The sequence below is a fragment of the Typopeltis vanoorti genome, chromosome 1, assembly GCF_054136105.1.
Source record: "Typopeltis vanoorti isolate ZY-2024b chromosome 1, IOZ_Tvanoo_1.0, whole genome shotgun sequence".
Taxonomy (NCBI): domain Eukaryota; kingdom Metazoa; phylum Arthropoda; class Arachnida; order Uropygi; family Thelyphonidae; genus Typopeltis; species Typopeltis vanoorti.
The window spans coordinates 140,828,245-140,849,269 of record NC_143549.1 but is presented as its reverse complement, the minus strand read 5'-3'; the positions used below and the strand labels follow the sequence as shown (position 1 = coordinate 140,849,269).

The window sequence follows — 21,025 nt, the reverse complement described above, 5'->3', positions numbered from 1 at the left end:
GGTGTGTCTGGATGAGCTGATCTTCAGAGAGTTGAAGCCTCCAGAAAAGCACATGACAGGAACATGCCCACCTAACAAAGATTGGTGTGGAACATCACCAAGGAAAGGAGCGACCATGTCATCTGATGATGTCCAATGAGTAGATGGACAGTTGGACCTGTGAACTTCAAATTCCTACCTACCATTATGCCAAGATCTCTAGCCTCATCAGTTTCTTGTAGCATAACTCCACTAATATAATATGCTGTTGGAAACCTAATCATACCAAAGTGTATAACTATGGCATGATGACTGAACTGACAGAAATTTTAATTTGTCCAAATTTCCAGCCTATTCAAATCAGATACCAATAGCATCCCTGATTACCCCTGCCGATCTTTGCATCATCAGCAAATAATTGAATATCTGCTCTTAGATCCTTCCTTAAACACCTACACAACTAATCACCTTAAAACTGGCATATTCACACCCATTGTATACCACTTATGGATATGTCTGTCAACGACCCGCTAATCCAAATCAAGAGTTTATATTCCAAACCCATATTCTCCAGTTTATGCAACAGCCTTTCATATGGTATCCTAACAAATGGTTTAGAAAAATCCAACAGTATTTCCATTCCTTTTATCCAACTTGACTGTAACATCGTTATAAAATATGAGCAAATTGCTAAAACAAATCTGATCTCCCTTTAGTAAACCCTTGATCTTCCTTGTCAATCCATGCTAATCAATAATAAAACATATAAACATGATAGTATCTTTGCAATTAAATCTTCCTCAAAAATAAATTTCAATGAAAATAAAAATATACAAAATAAGCCAAAATAGCTACAAAAAATAATCACCATTAGATCTGCTGATATGACTAAGCCAGATGATTTGTTTCCTTCAAATCTTTGCTATAATGTTATCTCTTGAATTGGAAAAATAATGATTCTTTCTCTTACTTCAAAAACTGTGACATGATCAGTATATAGTATCTTTGGTAGTCATCTACAGCACCTCATTTCATCTTCTTTTAGAAAGGTCCAAGATACACTTCTGTATAAAAGAACTGAATTAACTAGTGTGTCAATAAGGTATAACCTGTTTATAATTGTAAGCTAGTTATCTGTCCATAGTGGATTTTTGAGTGCTGTTGTTGCTTTTGCAATTTTTGTTCTAATATCCTGTCTTGATCTTCCAATTTTATTAAATATATTGCCTAGGTATTTAAAGTGATAAACTTCTATGGGTATATCCTCACACCCTTGAGATCAATATCATCAGAAAACTTTAAATGATGTATCATTCTTCTTCCTACTGTCACTCCAATATCACAGCGCTGCAGGGCCTTCTTTTCCAACATATTTGAAGAAACAGTTAAACAGCATTGGTAATAATTTGTCCCCCTGTCTCACTCCACTGGTTTCTGATTTCAATCGCCATTTCAGAAGATGAGTACCTTCATTTAATCAGTCATATCATTTTGCTATCTATTCCATAATGTTGCAGAAATTTCAAAAGGATATCATGGCAAATAGAATCAAAGGCTTTCTGTAGGTCAATAAAATTATGGCAAATCACTTTATTATGTTCTGTATTTTTCTCCAATAACATGGAGAATAAATATATGAAACTGTAATCCTGTTCTTTCTAAATCCAGCCTGGAAGTCTTAAAAATTGGATTCCACTTTTTGCTTTACATGAGAGTAGGATGTCCAAAAATCTTGTTTGTCAATTGACAAACAAGAAAACGAAACAATGCTTAGAATATCCGAAACTATTGCCATAAAATGCGATGAAAATTCTATCAACGTCCACCGCCCCTACCTAATTTCCGAATGTTGGACGTTCCAAAACTTACAAATTAAGCCATGCCTCCGGCCATTTAGTGACAACAAATGCCCAAATTTGGCAGATGCAACTTGCAGTCTTGACATAGCCCTACAGTCATTCCCACAAAGTTCTGACGATGGTCAGACGATGACCGAAATGGTCCACATCCCATAAACCCTTGCCCCAGTTTCCACATAAGGATACCCTTCCCCTTTGTTTTTTCCCCCTCTCCCTCCCTCTCCCCACAACAAAATAATATATATATATATATATATATATATATTTATATATAGATTATTAATAGTAACCCGGGTTTCCAAACTTATTTTCTCTTATATTCTCAAGCACGGGAAAACTTATTTTCCCGTGCTTGAGACACGGGAGATATGTTCTTTCCCCCCCCCCCCCCCCCCCGTTTACATACAACCTTTCAGCAAGAGCTTGGATTTAGAAGGCATCTTTAAACTGAAAACAAGGTATGTACAAAATTTTTCCACATTTTTTATTCTGCCATAATTGCCTTCTATACTCGCCCGTAATGCCCTAAAATATATATATACTCCTTTTTGAGTTATGTTAGCCAATGTATTAAATATAAGGGACACTCCTAAACAAAAACAGGCTAAAATAGGTGACCATTAATTTCTTCACTATGTAGAGATCAGCCAGCTAATTACCAACTACAAGTAAGGATTCTGACACTATATATATCTTGCTGGAAATCTCCAAGCCTATATCACTCACCTCTGAAGACATGCCATGGTAAGGTTTGAAGAAACTTGTGCTGTTGCTCTTGAAATTCCTAGAGCATTTGAGAAGGGTCTGGCATTTAGGCCTGCGTAGTAAACTGCAATCTTCTCTCTAACATTTCTTTGTAACTGGACAGTAGCCAATTTTTTTTTTTTTTTTTTTTTTTTTTTTCTCCTCTCTTGTGCAGTCATTAACCAAAGAGTGGTTTGATGACTGTATATTATGGCAGATGGCTTCCTCCCTTTGCATTTTCCACCAACGCAGAAGTGTGCTTGGACTCCGTTCTATCATTTGCCCTCATTCTCTCATATATATATATATATATATCTATTCTGAGACTCTCAGAATAACTCAGCATGCAATGGAACGTATCATTTGTAACATTAGCAAAATGGAACATGTTAAAAACACAGAACTAAGAAAGAGATCAGGAATAACAGATGTGGTAACTCCAGTATATGAAAGCAAGATGAGATGGGCAGGTCACATAGCCAGACTCAGGGATAACAGATGGACATATAGAATACTCAACTGGCAACCAGGAAGACCACCTACACGATGGGAAGATCCACTAGTGAAATCTATCGGTATAACATGGAAGAGAGATGCTCAAGATTGAGATTGTTGGAGGCATCTTTGTGACCTGCACTCATGGAGAAATCCTGAGTGAAACACAGGTCCATTAATATATATATATATATATATTGTGCACCCTGAATATTTTAACTCTTTAATAAGCTATGTGGTGCCCCAACATCCCAAGCTTCAAAATCTTCAACTAGGACAGAGACCTTCATGCTAATCTTCAATGATGAGGATAATCTAATATTCTTCAATGCTACCAAACAGTTCTACTTTAATCTCAACTCACCTTCCTTTATTCTTGATAATAAAAAAATTACCACACATGATCAGATTGCCGACATTTATCTCATCTTTCAGAGAACAAACCCATCACATCAATTTCTCATTTTCTTATAAAACTTGGCAACCTTTTCTAAAGATGATACTTTGTTATCCACCCAGATACTAATTCTGTACGAATCTGAGCTCTACCCTACTTCAGAATACTATTTTTGTGTTTTGGGGTGATGCAACAAGAACCCACCTAAAAATTCTTCGTGTTATACAAAGAAGGGCAGTAAAGCTTACATTTCATCATCCTCTCCCACTAAACCACCATCTCAAAAAAGGCTTGTTTCAGGCTTAGTTTGTAGTTTTGTTGTAGAAATATTTCCATAGGGAACTGAACTGGCATCCACTACTCCTCTGTTTTCCATTAAGCCTGAGAGCATCCATTCAACATCATTTTACATCTCGACTTCAAATCCACCAAACTTGCTTCACTTCTTCTTCTGCTTTCATTCCATATTCTCTCTGGCTCTTCAAGAGAAATATCAACAGGTTCCTTCTCCCTTAACTCTTACAGCACCAGTATGCTACTATGCTAGAATCTCATGTGTTAAAAGAAATAATAAAAGAAACAAACAAAATCAGTAATCACATTTCATACATAAGAGGTGGTATCAAAAAGTTTCGAGACTAGCTCTGTTTATAAGAAATTACTTTATCTATGTTTACACACTACCACCTTCAAAATAGTCCCCTTGCATATCAATACAGCGCTCCCAGCGTTCTTTCCACTTCTGGAATGTGTCCCGGAAGTCTTCTTTTCGAAGCATGTCAAGCACCTTTTGCGATTCACGCTGGATCTCCAAAATGGTGTCAAAACGATGACCTTTGAGCTGGATCTTCATCTTCGGAAAGAGGGCGAAGTCTGCAGGAGCCAAATCTGGCGAGTAAGATGGGTGCGGAAGTGAGATCATGTTGTTTCTGGCGAGAAACTCATGTGTGAGGAGAGCTCGGTGACAGGGTGCATTATTGTCGTGGAGCATCCAGTTTTTCGTGTTATTCGACGAAAGTGACCACAGCTCTGGTCACTTTCGCCGAATGTCCTCCCTCAGATGCCTTAAAATCTGGCAGTAGAACTTGCTATTGACGGTCTGGACCCTGAGGAAGAATTCTCAACGCACAATGCCGCGAATGTCGAAAAAGACGAGCATGCACTTGATCGAGCTGCGGACCTGCCTGGCCTTTTTCGGCGAGGATGGATTCTTCCACTGTGAAGACTATTGCTTCGTCTCAGGATCGTACCTGTACACCCAAGTTTCGTCACCGGTAATGATCCTCGACATGAAGGATGAGTCATCCATGGCACACTGACGGAGTTCTTGGCAGACTGCGACATGGTGTTCCTTCTGCTCCTGGGTCAGCAGTCTGGGGACGAACTAGGCAGCAACACGGCGCATGTTCAAATCACATGTGAGGATTGCCTGGACTGTTCCGTTATGACACACCGACAATGGCAGCAATGTTGTGGAGTGTTCTCTGACGATCCTCATGCACAAGTTGCCGAATGGTTTTGACATTTTTGGGGGTTGAGCTCGTCGAAAGTCTTCCTGATCTCTCATCATCTTCCAGTGATGTTCTTCCACTCTTGAAGCTCACGTGCCACTCAAAACACCTTGAACGACTCATTGCAGCATTGCCGTAAACTTGCCGAATCATGTCAAACGTCTCTGTGGCAGATTTCCCCAGTTTCATGCAGAATTTCATGTTTGCTTTTTGTTCTAACTTGCTGTCCATGATGAAATTGCAGATGTGGTAACGCAGATGGTCAGAATAGCATCAGCTGCACAGCTCCCAATGTCTTTTGGCACACTGACTTATGAAAGTAGGTGCTCCCTGTGACTGTGCATGCAGCCTTGTGCTGCCATCTGTTGGCGTGTTACAAACCTAGTCTCGAAACTTTTTGATACCACCTCATACACACATAAGGTATGTTCAAACTTTTGCTATAAAGACTTCATTGTTCGTTTTATATTTTAAGCACTGTCCCCTTCAGAGTAGGCCCTCTACTAGTGATACACAGTTCCCAATGTTTCTTTCATTGTTGGAATGCTTCTTGGAAAGCTCTTTCTGTGATGCGCAGTTTTCTTATCACATTTTCCTAAATCTCCTCTATGGTTTGGAAACAATGTCCTTTCAAAGTGGTTTTAAGTCTTTGCCTGTTATGACGTTCTTAAGAAAGTTTTCATTACCATTTGGCATTGGCAAGCAGTTCCTGACTGATTTCAAACGGTTCTCTTTCTGATAGTCAACAAACACAGCATGAATTTTGCACTGACACGATGCATCTGAAGTTTTCCAGTCAAAATTTGATGGCAAGATCCTATGCTGATGCCCACTTTGTCAGCAACTACTCGGACAGTTAAATGAAGATTTCCATAAATCACAGCGCAAACATTCTTGAAATGGTTGTCATCTGTTGATGTGGAAGGTCATCAAGGCCTGGAATCTTAACCAACCAATGTTCTGCCCTTTTTAAAATGCTTAAACTCATAGCACTGTGTTCGGCTTATTCAGTCCTCCCTGTATGCTTGGTTAAGCAAATGAAATGTCTCTGTAAAATTTTTCCCATGTTTGCAACAAAATCTCACACACACATTGTTCTTCAAGCTCTTTCATTGTCACTTTGTCACTAATCTGACAAACAGCTTGTGCACATGCTCACTTCAGTGGATGTAACTCGATGACTAATGCTCATAGCAGAATGGGGCAAATGGCAGTTAGTTGCCAAAATCTGCTGCTAGGTGTGCTCAGTAGCCAAAGCAAGCGATGCCACTGATATATAACATTTATTATCAACATATTATCTAAAATATTTTTTAATTCTAAGTATGCAGTTACGCTATAGAATTTGTGCAGTCATTTTAATAAACCAAAAAAGATTTGTTTGTGGTCTCTTTTCAATCCATTTTGTAAAAAATAAATAAAAATAATTACACACACAAAGATTTTGCAATTTGACCATCGAGCAAAATAAGATCTGTTTACCTTCTCTCCGAGGATGACCTCTATCTGCATCATGTCTCATTCTGTCCCTTTGTCTCTGACGCTCAATGAATAGCAATCGTTTCTTCCTTAAAGAAGCTAACATGGGAAGCACCCTGTTAAATTATTAGATTCTGTATTAATAACAAATACAAATCAACAATTTTATTTTATTGGATAAATTAAAAATAACTGGGACAATTCAATGAATTCTTATTCTTCATATGCAATACAGTGAGCATGAGCACAGCACTCATGCAGAGGATGGATAATCACAATGTGATTTGGGTGCCAATACCAAGTTTTTTTCATGTGGTATTAAAAGTATCAATTGATCAGCCTCTTCCCCACAACACAGAAAAGTATCTACTACACACACACACGAAACTCTCCATATTTAGAGCTTTCCATTATTATATATTCCATGTTAATCCCTATTTTAACTCAACTGAAACAAAACCATGAGTAGATAAGCAAAGTTAAAGAGATTACATGTAGAAAAATTCAAAACACCCAGAATCTTCAAAGTTCAACTTCGATGTCCAAATTATGCACATCATGATTACTTTTGGCACATACATATGGGTCGAAAGAAATCATGATGTGCAAAACCAGACAATACCAACTTTCAGAATTCTTCTGCTTCTGACTCCCTCTCAATCAGTTTGCTTGCCCATACAATAATATTCATATCCTGTATTTACCACTTTGCAAATTCCTAAAATCACTCTAACCTCTTTATCATCCTATCTATGAAGTGCAAGTCTTTGCAATCTAGCTATCCCAATAGTAAAGTTACTTTCCTAGTCTGCTTTAATGGCCACAACTAAAACTTGTTCCCATTTTCCAACACCGCTGACAAACTGAATGAGGTGTGATAGATTTTGCTATAAGCAATGACCTAACACAAACTACATGAAATTATCCTCTTTGAGATGAGTACTTTTATTACCACACTCAAAACTATCGACTCTTATCCAAACCCTGCTTTTTCAATTATGTCAAGGCAGTCCAAGCCAAAATTTTTGCATATGCCTCAAGTCATAAAGTCCAACTATTCACTCAGCTTACATAACAGCATGTAACAACTGGATAACTGATGTAACAACTTCAGGTCTGCTTTGGATCAGCAAATCAAAAGCAGACCTGAAGAACCCTTGCCAAGGTGGTAGAGCACATCTGTCTTTCCAAGTTTCCACCTGCCTTATCTTGAGATATCACCATCATGACTTCTAAAGACAAGACAGACATCTTGGCAGTCTTGTCTTTAGAAGTCTTGTCTTGTCTTTTTTTTCATCATCATCATCATCAAATTCCTGCCATGTACCCTCAAGGGGTGTACAGGATTCCATATCTCTCCTCTCAGTAACTCAGATCACAATCTTGTGTAAGTTCTTCTTGCAAAGAATGAATTTGCTCCAAGCACTCCTTTATATAAAGGTGGAAAAGTTTTTCCTGGCAGAAGCTCTGGTTTTCCATTCCACAAAACAGACAAACTGACATAAAAATGCACACAATTTACAGACAACACACCAGCCTCGCAGCAACCACTTCCAACCTTATATTCTTTGGTACTACAAAAGTACTAAGTGTGATAACCTCCTAAACTTCTACTCTTCCTTTTCATGGTCAGGCAATGCTTCCACTTCTCTAACCCAAATAGCTGCTCTGAGCAAGTGACAGAAAGTATTATCCTCACTGACATGCAAGCCTCAATTCTCCATTTTATTCAAAATTTTCATCTGCTTTCCAAACCAGGTGAAGAAAAAATTCAGTTTACCACAAGTGGCTTCATACTCAGCATATGCTGAAACATGCAATACACAAATCCACCCATCGCTAAAACGGCATTCATGTTTGGATGGTGTGCCTAAAATCTCCCAATGCTGTCCTGAGAAGTGCAATTTGGCTCACATATGATCACTCCCTCACAGACTCGCTTCAACCACTGAGTGATGCATTGTTTCAGCTGTCTTTTCTACAGATATTTCCATGGTCAATGCTTTAATGAATTGGCAACCATAATTCCTCCACTTTCTGTTGGGTTTTCTAAAACAAGACCACCTGCTCAACATCAGTTTCAAGTAAAATTACAAACATATTGAACATGCTTCTATTCTTCCTACATTCCATCTACATCTGTCCTCTGGAATAGCCTTCCTCGTGAACTGTCCCTCCACAAACAACTATAATCTCCAACTATTCAAAAAAAAAAGTCAATTACTTTTATTCTTTTTTAACTCACTAGTATCTCATACATGGCACTGAGATGTGCTATATATGCTTCTACCTCTCATAAATGATATATATATTTATCTCTCCCATTTAAGTTTCTTCCATCTACATACATATATATAGAAAGTTTTTTACCTTGGGTGTATTATACGTTAAAGATACGAAGAAATTTTATATACTTGGTTTTAATCCTGTTTCCCAAGTAAGCAAAACAATGTTTTGCATGTGAAATATATTCACATCTAAGCTACTTGGTATATAGAGGCTAATGACTTCGCATCACTTGCCTTAGTATGTATCTCATAATGCAAAGCTCCTTTCCCTTTCGGATACATACTAAGGCAAGTGATGTGAAGTCATTAACCTCTATATACAAGTAGCTGAGATGTGAATATATTTCATGTGCAAAGCATTGTTTTGCTTACTTGGGAAAAAGGATTAAAACCAAGTATATAAAATTTCTTAGTATCTTTAACACACACACACACACACACACACACACACACACACACATACACACACACACACACACACACAAATATACATAGTCACAGAGATTCATAATGTATTTCAGTTTCTTCAATACATTATGGCTGTTTTCATCATGGAGGTGGTACACATGTTCTGATATTATGTGAGCTTCCAAATCTTCTTTGGCTAAAAATTTCTCGTCCCATTCTATTACATTAATTTCAAGATACCAAGTAATTTCATATAAACTTGGTTTTTAATCCTATTTCCCAAGTGAGCAAACAGACAAGTAAGTCAAGTTTGGCCTGCACGTAATGCAAGTCTAAGGCAACTCATGGCAGTGCCACTCTAGGCAACTCATGGTAAAGGTGGATTAAGCTCTGATCACTCTCCTTAGTATTTTTCCCTTAATGTAAAGCACATCCCCTTGCGGAGATGTATGATGCTATGCATTATAGGCAATGGTTACTACCCATACCGGTTTCGACCTTTATTGAGGGCTTGTCAGTGGGAGGCAGACCTGATAGTTGAAGTAATGCAGAGCTTATATGAATTTTACCTAAACAAGTTGCCAAAAGGTGCTTTGACTTTATTAAATAAAATCTCAGGATGAGAGATAGATGTAGAAAAATTTTTAACTTGGTTATATTATGTATTCAAGATACCAAGTAATTTTATATAAACTTGGTTTCTAATCCTATTTCCCAAGTGAGCAAACAGACAAGTAAGTCAAGTTTGGCCTGCACGTAATGCAAGTCTGAGGCAACTCATGGTAGTGCCACTCTAGGCAACTCGTGGTAAAGGTGGATTAAGCTCTGATCACTTTCCTTAGTATTTTTCCCTTAATGTAAAGCACATCCCCTTGCGGAGATGTATGATGCTATGCATTAAAGGCAATCATTACTACCCATACCAGCTTCGACCTTTATTGAGGTCTTGTCAGCGGGAGCCAGACCTGATGGTTGAAGTAATGCAGAGCTTATATGAATTTTACCTAAATAAGTTGCCAAAAGGTGCTTTGACTTTATTAAATAAAATCTCAGGATGAGAGATAGATGTAGAAAATTTTTTAACTTGGTTATATTATGTATTCAAGATACCAAGTAATTTTATATAAACTTGGTTTCTAATCCTATTTCCCAAGTGAGCAAACAGACAAGTAAATCAAGTTTGGCCTGCACGTAATGCAAGTCTGAGGCAACTCATGGTGGTGCCACTCTAGGCAACTCGTGGTAAAAGTGGATTAAGCTCTGATCACTTTCCTTAGTATTTTTCCCTTAATGTAAAGCACATCCCCTTGCAGAGATGTATGATGCTATGCATTAAAGGCAATGGTCATTACCCATACCAGTTTCGGCCTTTACTGAGGTCTCATCAGTGGGAGCCAGACCTGACAATGCTTGAAGTAATGCAGAGCTTATATGAATTTTACCTAAACAAGTTGCCAAAAGGTGCTTTGACCTTATTAAATAAAATCTCAGGATGAGAGATAGATGTAGAAAGTTTTTTTAACTTGGATATATTATGTATTCAAGATACCAAGTAAACAGACAAGTAAGTCAAGTTTGCGTCTGGACTACGTGCAGGCGCAAACTTGACTTACTTGTCTGTTTGCTCACTTGGGAAATAGGATTAAAAACCAAGTTTATATAAAATTACTTGGTATCTTGAATACATAATATACCCAAGTTAAAAAATTTCTATATATTACATTAATTTGTTTTCTTTATCACTCATAATGCAACCAAACATTTTAAACTTTTTTTAATTTCTTTTTTCAAATGTTTGATTTTCTTGAACCCAACTTTTCTAATAGTGAGGCCATCTTCCTCGGAGATTTTGATGTTCACACCTCGAACTTGTTTTTTCCTTTTCCATCTGCTCAGATCGAGCAAGGTGATGCTGAGATATCTGCTATCACCAATGATCTTACACAAATTGTTACCCACCTACCAGAATACTAAACAATTTTGTTGCTCTCCAAATAAACTTATATAGTATACTGTGAATATTGTTCTTCCTTTAGGTAATTCAGATCACAATTTAGTATTGATTTCTTCTTCTCTCATGGAGCAACACATTCTCATCCATGTGATGGTTGGCATCATAAGAAAGCTAAGTGGTATAATCTTTGTGATTTCTATGCCTCATTTCTTTGGATTTTTTTCAGTCTTCTGATCCAACCATCTGCACTGAATATACCATCAATGAAGCAACTCCTACTTATACAGAAGCATTTCTTCTATTTTCTTCCACTTATCCAACATTATCAAACACTTTATCCAATCACGGTACAGATGTACTATAGGTCTACAACCTTTTGTGTGTGGAAGTTGCATTAAAAAAAAAAAATGAAAACCCTTCAACTATTTAGCTTTTGAATGATGCTACTGTTTGCTCACAAAAACCTTCTGGTTGTATTACTTTTCCTCCAATTCTTGCATAAACAATCTTGGTAAATATCCTTCTACCAATCTTAACACAAAACATTTAGTCCACTCTGAATTTTCAACACAAAAAGAATCTGTAGTATTTTGACCAAACTGGGTACCAAAAAAGTCATCTAGTCACGAAACCATTTCTCTGACTATACAGCAGGTTTGTGCTTGAGGATGAACTTCTGCTCAGTGTCACCTTTTCATTCTCACATATTCTTGTGTTATATATCCTGCAGCCTAGAAATCAGCTCATATTCATCCCATTCTTAAGAAGAGTGACAAATTTCTGCCATCTATTAGACGGAGTATAACATTATCTGTATAAAATAAAATGTTGAGATTAACCTTTCCAATTTTGATATCAGGTTGAATATTGCCTTCCTTCATAATGTGATCCATATAGATGATGAATACCAGTGGAAATGATATGCATCCTTGTCTCATACCTCATTAAACTATCATTCTGTATACCCTCTTATTCTAACTATTGGGAGGAGACCTCCACATGACTTTTTGGAGGGAATGCAGAGAACCAACCAGGGCTTCTGACCTGATGTCCGGTCCTCACCTTCTCATGGTGCACACTGTTGGATACTAAATAAACAAGGATGGGCTGGCAATTTGGGATTTAGCCAACCAAACTATCTTATTATTGGCTTAAATCATAACAAAAAAATGATGATCAACATGATGGAATTTCATGCTGGTTAGGGCAAATAAACAAGGACCCCCCCCCCATTGTTTTTGTCAAGGAACCAGGGTGAGCAATAAAAAGTCAGCTACTGGAACAAACTCCAACTTAACATCAGTAGACGTCGAGATTGGCACCATCAACATAAGCATAAATGGGAAAGAAATAGAACTAGTAGAAGAAATGGATAAGTACCAGATTGACATAATAGGTGTTACTGAAACCTTTCTAAGCAACAAATAAAAGATGTTATATACAGGAAATGACATTCACGATATTAAATTCTAAATGAGGATAATCTTGAATTGCAGGCAATTTCAAGTAGAGTGATGTGAGCTAATATCAGAATGGGTAACTGGACATGAGAGTTATTTGTGTTTATGATTCCACAGAAGTTCTAATAAGAAGTGGAGGAATTTTTTGAGGCATTTAGAGAAGGCAGCTGACACAACAAAAATGGAAAATTTGGTCCTTGTTGGAGATCTAAACAGCAGAACAGGAAATGATTACCAAATATATACAATTTTTTTTAGGGAAAATTTGGAGAAAAGAACAAAGCAAATAATAATGATAAGTACTTGTTGGATTTCTGAAGCAGACATAGACTAGTTATTATTAACACCACATTCCAACATAAAAATGTATAAATTCAAATGGAGAGAGAAATGCAAGGAATAAGAAAAGTCTCATTACCTATGTTCATGTTGACCTTGATGTTTTCCCAAAGGTTCAGGATAGAAGAGTATAGCCAGGATTTGAAATAAGAAGTGAGCACCATTTAGTGTTGAACAGGATAAAACTGAACTTCTTAAAATGAAGGGGTAGATAAGAAAGTTGAAATGAATAACTTTGAACAGCTATAAGATGTGAAGTGTAGAATCAAATACAGAAACATAATTCAAGAAAAACTGAGAGAGAGTTAACCTTGGAGATTCAGTGGCAAACTCCTACAGAAAACTGATTGATTCAGCCAGAGAGGCATGTGGTGAAGTAAATTGCAAGGATAGAAAAACTCCTTGGTGGACTCAGGAAGTTAAAGAAGGCAGTGATATTGAAAATTCCTGGCAAGTAAGTCAGCTTGTACTCTTAGGGAATACAGAGAAATATATAAGAAAGCAAAGCACTGTGTAAAATTAGCTAAACAAAAATAATGGAAAGACTTTGCTAAGAACATTGAAATAACAGCAATGTGGTAAAATATTCTGGAGGCTATTGAAAAAGCTCCAACATGGAGGAGAGAATACTGTAAAAGGAATTACAGATGATAACAGGGACAAGAAAACTGAGGATAAAGATATTCTTGATGTACGGAATAATTTGTTTGAAAGATTACTAAATGAAACAAGCAATGATAACATGGTTTCAGAAAACACTTGACAGGAATGCCACCTGGAATATATATTTGTACTTGAAGTAGAAAAAGCTATCACAAACCTGAAATGTGGGAAGGTAGCTGTAGCAGACGATATTCAACTAGAAATGATAAAATATGGAGGTATAAAAGTTTTACCTATGCTACACTGCATAATTCAGAAGTCCTGGTCAGACGGTAGAATTCCACATGACTGGAGTAGAGTGCTAATAGTACCCATCTTTAAAAAAAGGAATAAAGCTGAATGTGAGAATTACAGAGGAATTTCTCTAATGAGTGTTCCTGATAAGATTTATACAAGTAATCTTGAGAAATGGCTAAGAAAAACTGTGGAGGAGAACAAACTGGGTTCAGGCCAAACAGAGGTTGTCAGGATCAGACTTTCACTTTATGACAAAGAGTCAAGAAATCATAGAAATATAACAAGGATCTGTATTTAAGTTTTGTAGATCTGGAAAAGGCATATGACAAGGTTCCAAGAGGAAAGCTGTTCAAAACACTTTAGTTATATGGTGTAAATGGGACATTATATCAAGCAATACATAGTCTTTGTGTGAGTTGTAAATCAGCAGTCAGAACTGAAGGAGGTACACAAAGATGGTTTGATGTTAAATGCTAAATCAGGTGTGTGAGAAGGATGTAGATTATATCCACTGATATTCACCCCATTCTCTGTTTGGTCTCCCTGTTTTGTTCTTTCCTTCAATCATCCCAAACAGCAACATTTTTTAATTTCCTCTCATCGTTCATCTACATATATGGCCAAATAGACATAGTTTCCTTTTGATTATTTTCTGGTTCAGGTTTTCTTTTGGTTGTATTAGTCTATAGATTTTCTCATTGTTCACTTTCTGGATCAAGATCTTTCTATAGCGCTTTCTCCCGAATGCTAATATCCTCCCTTTCAGATTCTCTCAGGAGAACCAAGGTCTCACATCCATAGAGCATGCTGCTGAAGATACAGGTTTGCACAATACACAGCTCAGTGTGTATCTTTATAGCTCAGCTCTTCCATATTTTGTCTATGGCTTTTAAGATAGCTGTTGCTCTGGCTATGCTAATTTTTACACATATATTCTGTTTCCATGTCACCTTTATTATCTTTTATTCCTTTTAGAGTACTCTTTCCTCCATTTCTAAGTTTCATCAATAGCCTCATTTTGCCACCTTCCTGTGACTTATTTGCTAGGGACGATTGGTATGCTTACTTCCCTTCCAGTACTGCTTCTTTGTAACTATTTGTGTCCACCATGGTGTTCTTATTTTTCTATCCTAGCAAACAACTTCACCACCCACTTCCCTAGCTGAATCAATCAATGTCTTCTTCAGAATTTGTCATCTACGGGTTGGTTTTTGTTTTCAAACTACTTCGAATTTTCTTCAATAATGTATGTTTGTATAATTGAGTCTACAATTTACCTGTAAAAGCTGCTCAACTTTAATTCTTTTTAACATTTTTTTTATTTTTTTTTTACACAATGAGTAATATTCATTTTATCCTGCTCAAAACTAAATACTGATCATCCAATTTCAAATCCTCTGTACACTCTTGTATGCTGAACCAGCATTATGATATGCTATCAACAATGACATAGCAATGAGGCTTTTCTTGTTTTTTGTGTCTTCTCTCCATTTTAATTAGTGTATATCTTTATGTTGAAACATGGTGTTGGTAATGACTAGTCCCTGTCCTGAGCAGAAGTCCAGTAAATACTTACCATTATTATTAGAATTGCCCCTTTTCTCCAAATTTTCCCCAAATGTTCCTATATGCCTGGTGGATTCATTTCCTACTCTGCTGTTCAGATTTCCAACAGGGATCACTTTTTCCATTTTCTTTATGTCAGCTGCCTGTATTAATGACTCAAAAATTCCTCCTCTTCTTTAGAAGAATTTTCTGTGGGACCATAGGTACAAATAAGTTTCATTGTCCATTTCCCCATTTTGAAGTTTGCCTACATAACTGCATTTGAAACTGTGTTCCAATCAAGAAGTTTATCTTCATGTTTGGTGTTGAATGCTATCGCTACTCCTTTCTTTCCTTGATCATTATTGCCTGAAAATAACATTCTATATTTATTATTTAATAAGATCTCACCTGTTTTTGTCTTCTTTGTCTCAGTAATGCCAATTATGTCCATGTGGTACTTTTCTAATTCTTTTGAAAGTTCGATTTTCTTTCCGTTAATACTCCTTATATTGATAGTTCCTGTCTTCAGTTCTTCTGATGTTGGGTTTTTTATTCTTCTTCTGGATGTTGGCTTTTCATTATTTTCCCTGGTTCCCTGTTTAACCAGGCAGTGCTCAGGCTGGGGGGGGGGGGGGCCCTAAGCAAGCAGGTTAAACAAGCAGCACTCCAGCTGGCATGAAATCTCATCATGTTGTACCATCATATGCATTTGTGGTTTAAGCCAATACAGAGTACAATTTGGTTGGCTAAGTCTCAAATTGCCAGCCCATCCTCATTCATTCCGTACCCTACCCAACATATACCTACTAACAGGACACACCACGTGAAGGTGAGGATTGGGCATTAGGTCAGAAGCCAGAGTCAGTTCTCTGCATTCCTGAAAGGCAATGTGGAGGCTTTCTCCCAGCTATTTGGCTTTGACCCTTAAGCAATCCCCCAAATAGTTTTGTAGTTAATAATTTAATTATATTTACCATGTATATAGTTTTATTTACTTTCATGAAATATGTATTTTTTATTTAGTCTTGAGTTGATCAGTTACTGAATTCTAAAATTAATAAAGTTAAAAGTCATTGCACCAATTGGATTGAACCCTCTTGTATATTCACCTAACACTCAGTGTAAAACAAGTCTCTTTAAAGAGATAAACACATTGGCACAGCCTCCTTACAGAGAGTATCAACATAAACTCTATGGAGTACCTTTAAAAAGGGTTAAAAGATCAAGGAAAAGAATGAAACCAATATTCAACTCATTACAGGAACTGGCTACTATTTCAGAGGGAAAAAAAGGGGGCAAAAATGACTGTTCATTTATTGACTTCTGTAAAAACTGTAAAGGAGAGTTGGACATAATTAACAGCCCGAAAACCAACAAGGCATATGAAGGTTTTTTGTGAAACCCTCACATGACTATAATTGTTTGCGACAGTATATGTTTATCTGAAAGATCTCCTAACCCCTTCCCAAAAGGAAAAATAATTCTGTTGATTTTTTATTTTAAATTTCCTCTATTTGTCAATTCTGTAACACAAGATTTTAAGATACCTCTTAAAGCAGTAAACCACCAAGAATTAAGCATTATCATTTGCCCATGGTTTGAGCCTAGCCAAGTCATTCTGTAAGTGCCGCATATAAAGCAACAGTCCTGATTTCCCTGCCTACCTTTGCATCATCAGCAAACAATTAAACATCTACTGTTCAATAACTGAGATACAACACAGCTAACCTTATATCTGGCAGATTCATTCCCTTCATGTACTTTCTGATGTCTGTCCATAAGCCACTGGCTTTTCCAAATAAAATGTTCCTATTTCTCCCATTCCATATCTTTAAATCTATGCAATAGCCTTTCATGTGCAGTATTATGTCAAATGCCTTAGCAAAGTCAAACAGTATCATCATAGCATATCCACTCCTTTTATCCTTTAGCTGTAACTTATAAAATATAAGCAAACTGCTCAAGCCTGACCTCCCTTAATAAACCCATATATTGTCTGTTCCTCAGAAAGTATAGCTTGTGTGTCTATCAACCCATTTCAATATATGAGTTCTTACCAAATTATCTAAAATCTTCACTAGCACTTAAGAGAGACTGATAAGTCGTAGTTGAATATATTACTTTTTTCTTTATTGCATTACCCATGTACAAACTACCCATGTACATTCTTTCCATTCTTGTGGGATCGTCCCTAAGCTGAGATCATAATTATACAACCAAGTCAAAGGCTTAAGAAGTTCAGATGAATATTCCATAATTTAGCATATTTGCTGATATCCAACCTGTGCCTATTGGCAAATTCTTATCCAAGTTATGAAACAGCTCTAGAAAAATCCTTCTCATTCATCTCTGTAGGGATAACACTGTGTATGCTGCATACACCAGGTTAACAGATCTAGCAAAGTGATGATGCAATGTTTGAAAAATCACATCTATTTCTGAGAGAATCATGCTATCTGTATTAAGTAAAGTTATACTTCCAAATTCATTCTTCTGGTTTACCTTTCTTCACATGCACAGCCAATTTCTTGGCACACTAGCTTTACTTTCCATACAATACTTGCAACCTTTCTAACTTGAGTAGTCCTTCAACATCCTCCTCCTATGAATTTTTTGCCTAATAAGGTTGCCCACCCATTTCACTCCAACCCTATTTGTTCTTCAAACTAGCAACATATTCAGATACTGCATCATAATTAATAGTTCATTATGATTATTATTATTATTATTTTTTGTGGATGATCTTCATTTAAATATATAATCAACTTAAACCAATTTAACATATATTTTAACTTAATATATCAACTTAATATAACATATAGATAAATTACTTCTTGACCTTTATTTCTTAAAGAATTCTTGATAGTATCCTTTAAGTAATGTCAAGAAATAATTTTACCTATATATTTTAAAAATAAAACACTCACTGTTCCCTGTCATTTCGATCTTTCAATTCTTTTTCTCTAAATTTTTCAATTCCTCTTTCTCGGATGTCTCGCAGTTCTCTTGCATCCCTAACTTCACGAGATTCCCTGATATCTCTCACTTCTCTTTGGTCTTTGGTAATTCTTTCATGCAACTCTTTTTCTCTTCTGGTATCATCACGGCGTCCATGTCTTCGAGATTCATGTTCTCTATTACCTCTCCTACTCTCAGTCTGCCTTTGTCCTCTATCATCTCTATGAATACTCCTATCATGGATTCTTCTCTCTTTCCTTCGTGCTACAGAAAGAAATTAAACTTCAAAATTTAATTTTCATACAGAGATAAAAAAAAAGGGCTTTTTGAGCCCTTTTTTTTTAATTTTAAAATATTATAAACACTATAATTCTAAGATGACTTTTCTCTCCCAATTTATTAGGGGGAAAAATCATGACAATCCTTGGGGAAAAAAAAAATGTTAAATATAGATAATAAACTGATTTAGTACGAATTGCTTTTGAATTTTGTTTATTTGGTTGGTTAAGGCTTTATTGCACAACTGAGATTAAGGTTTGTCCTAGTCTGAGTTCTGGGTTAGGGTAAAGCTTATGCCTGCAGAAAAAATGCACAAACTCTCTTCTTGTAGAAAATTCTGAACACATTTGCAAACACTCATTTTGAAAAATGGTCAGTGGCATGCTGCAGTTGATCCTCATGTTATACAAATCACAAAAGATGGTCAAGTCATCCACATAGAGAGTATTATTTACAGTTGAAGGAACTTGCTTGGTTACCGAAATGACCTAGATTGCAAAAGGAGTGGCACAAATAGAATTGAACCTTGCAGGATTCCTTCCCCTTATTATCTAGTTGACAAGATTAGGTGTTGGACGTTATAACGTATTTTAATTAAGGGTATTACAGCATCAAACAAAAGTAAATTATAAAACGGCAGTCAACAAACATCCTTTTATAGTTTAGTTTTGTTTGGTGTTGTAATACTGTTGCAATTAAAATAAGTATCCCTCCTCTTGTTATACAGCTGGAAGGTGGTTCCCATTCAGACTTGGGAAATTTGGTTATAGAAAAAGTTCTTAATGAAAAAAAAACAGGGAAGTTCCTTCTTAGAAAGTCATGTATGTCTTTCAATATTCCAAATCTCCAAGCAATGTTGTATGCTTTTCCAGCATCAAAGAAAACTGATACTAAGTTACTAAATATATGAAGAGCCAAAGGCTTCAATTCGGCGACCTAACTTATTTAAGTTAAGGGATATTACATCCCATATTATTTCTTAGCCGAATAAGAAACTCAAAGAGTTTCATACCGATTGCACTACCTTAACACGTTCATTGCCAAGCTGAAAATTGGAATTTCGTGGTGGCCAATTTTTTTACTCGATAGCGACGTCCACGCGATAACGCGTGATCGGCCACAAGGTGAGGATTCGTGTCACGCGATATCGTGTGATTGGCAATGCGCATGTTGAGGGTCAGTTGCTGCTCTATCCAGGTATTTGCTTACGCTTGGAATCGCTGAACTTTATATAGGTTCTATATTTGGCATGAAACTCTTTGAGTTTCTTATTCGACTGATACTAAGTGCTTATGTATTAAGAATGCCTCTCTAATGGATGCTTCCAAATAGAATAGATGATCAGTAACAAGATCAGTCAATGAGGTTTGTTGTTGTTGTTGGTATCTATAGAACATACTCCATGCTTTCTTCTGAGCTTCCTTGACTAATGTATAATCATCAATCTACCATCAATTAGGGAAATGTGGAAAGTGACTAGATGTTTTATGGATTGCAGTTTGCAGCTTGTGTAATACATCATCACATGGTTCTCTGCATCACTGATAGGAGCTGATCATCTCAGAATCTAATCCTGCTAAAGAAGGTGGGCTAGTAAGCTTACTCACTTTTCCATCACGATATCCATGATGTAGTGTATGGCTGCTGCCCATGTATAACTGTGGATATCACAGCAAAATGATAACTCCCAAACAAGTTATCTTATTTCCTGCTTGAACAATGGGAGAAGGGAGAGTAAGCAGTCAGTTAAGTCAATGGCAGTGAATAGTTGGGTAGGTATGTGGAAGAAGGTGTTGGTTCTTGTGTTCAAGGGATTGTTGTTGAGATTGATGTCAAACATATGCTCAACGACTCTTCTCTGACATTAGTTTGGGCACAATCCCAAACAGAATTGTGTCCATTTAAATCCAACATTGAGAGTAACATGGTAGCAGCTGCAATATGATGTCATTATGGTCATCCTGAGAGATAGCTGCAGCAGGAGGAAGGCAGATTTAGTGTAGCATACGGTTATAAGAGTTCTGATTTGAGAGTCGGATAGCAACTGCCTTTTCGTTTGTATTAAGTGCGCTTTGCTGGAAGGGGGATGATTGCCCACTAGGAATGACTCCTTTGTTGGTACTCCCATCCTGTCCTGTCCTAATGAAAGACAGTTACTTTTCACAATGCCAGATCATCACTGGGTTTCAGGTATGTTTACTGCAGGCAGAAGCATATTGGTTTATAATTATGCAAGAGGGCTTTGATGTTGCCACTGTTTTGACAGAATTCACAGAAATTATAATGTAGAAATGTTTTCATTATTTATTTTTGGTGGTGTCATCTGGCTTCTGATATGAGCGAGGAATGTTTTCATTGGCCTTAGATTTTTCTTAACCATTTACCTCATGCAGATGACGTTATACTTCTAAATAAACCCAGTATAAG

The 21,025-nt window shown here is 36.7% G+C and overlaps 1 protein-coding gene across 1 annotated transcript in view; it reads right to left on the bottom strand.

Annotated features, from left to right (window-relative positions):
• Pitslre (cyclin dependent kinase 11B pitslre) overlaps positions 1–21,025 on the bottom strand; it is a 213,282-nt gene that overhangs the window by 156,368 nt on the left and 35,889 nt on the right. Inside the window, exons 4-5 of the mRNA XM_090399488.1 lie at positions 18,289–18,583; positions 6,468–6,580 (exon numbers count right to left, since the gene is read on the bottom strand). Coding sequence (XP_090255614.1) covers positions 6,468–6,580; positions 18,289–18,583 — 408 coding nt within the window. The remainder of the gene's footprint in view (positions 1–6,467; positions 6,581–18,288; positions 18,584–21,025) is intronic.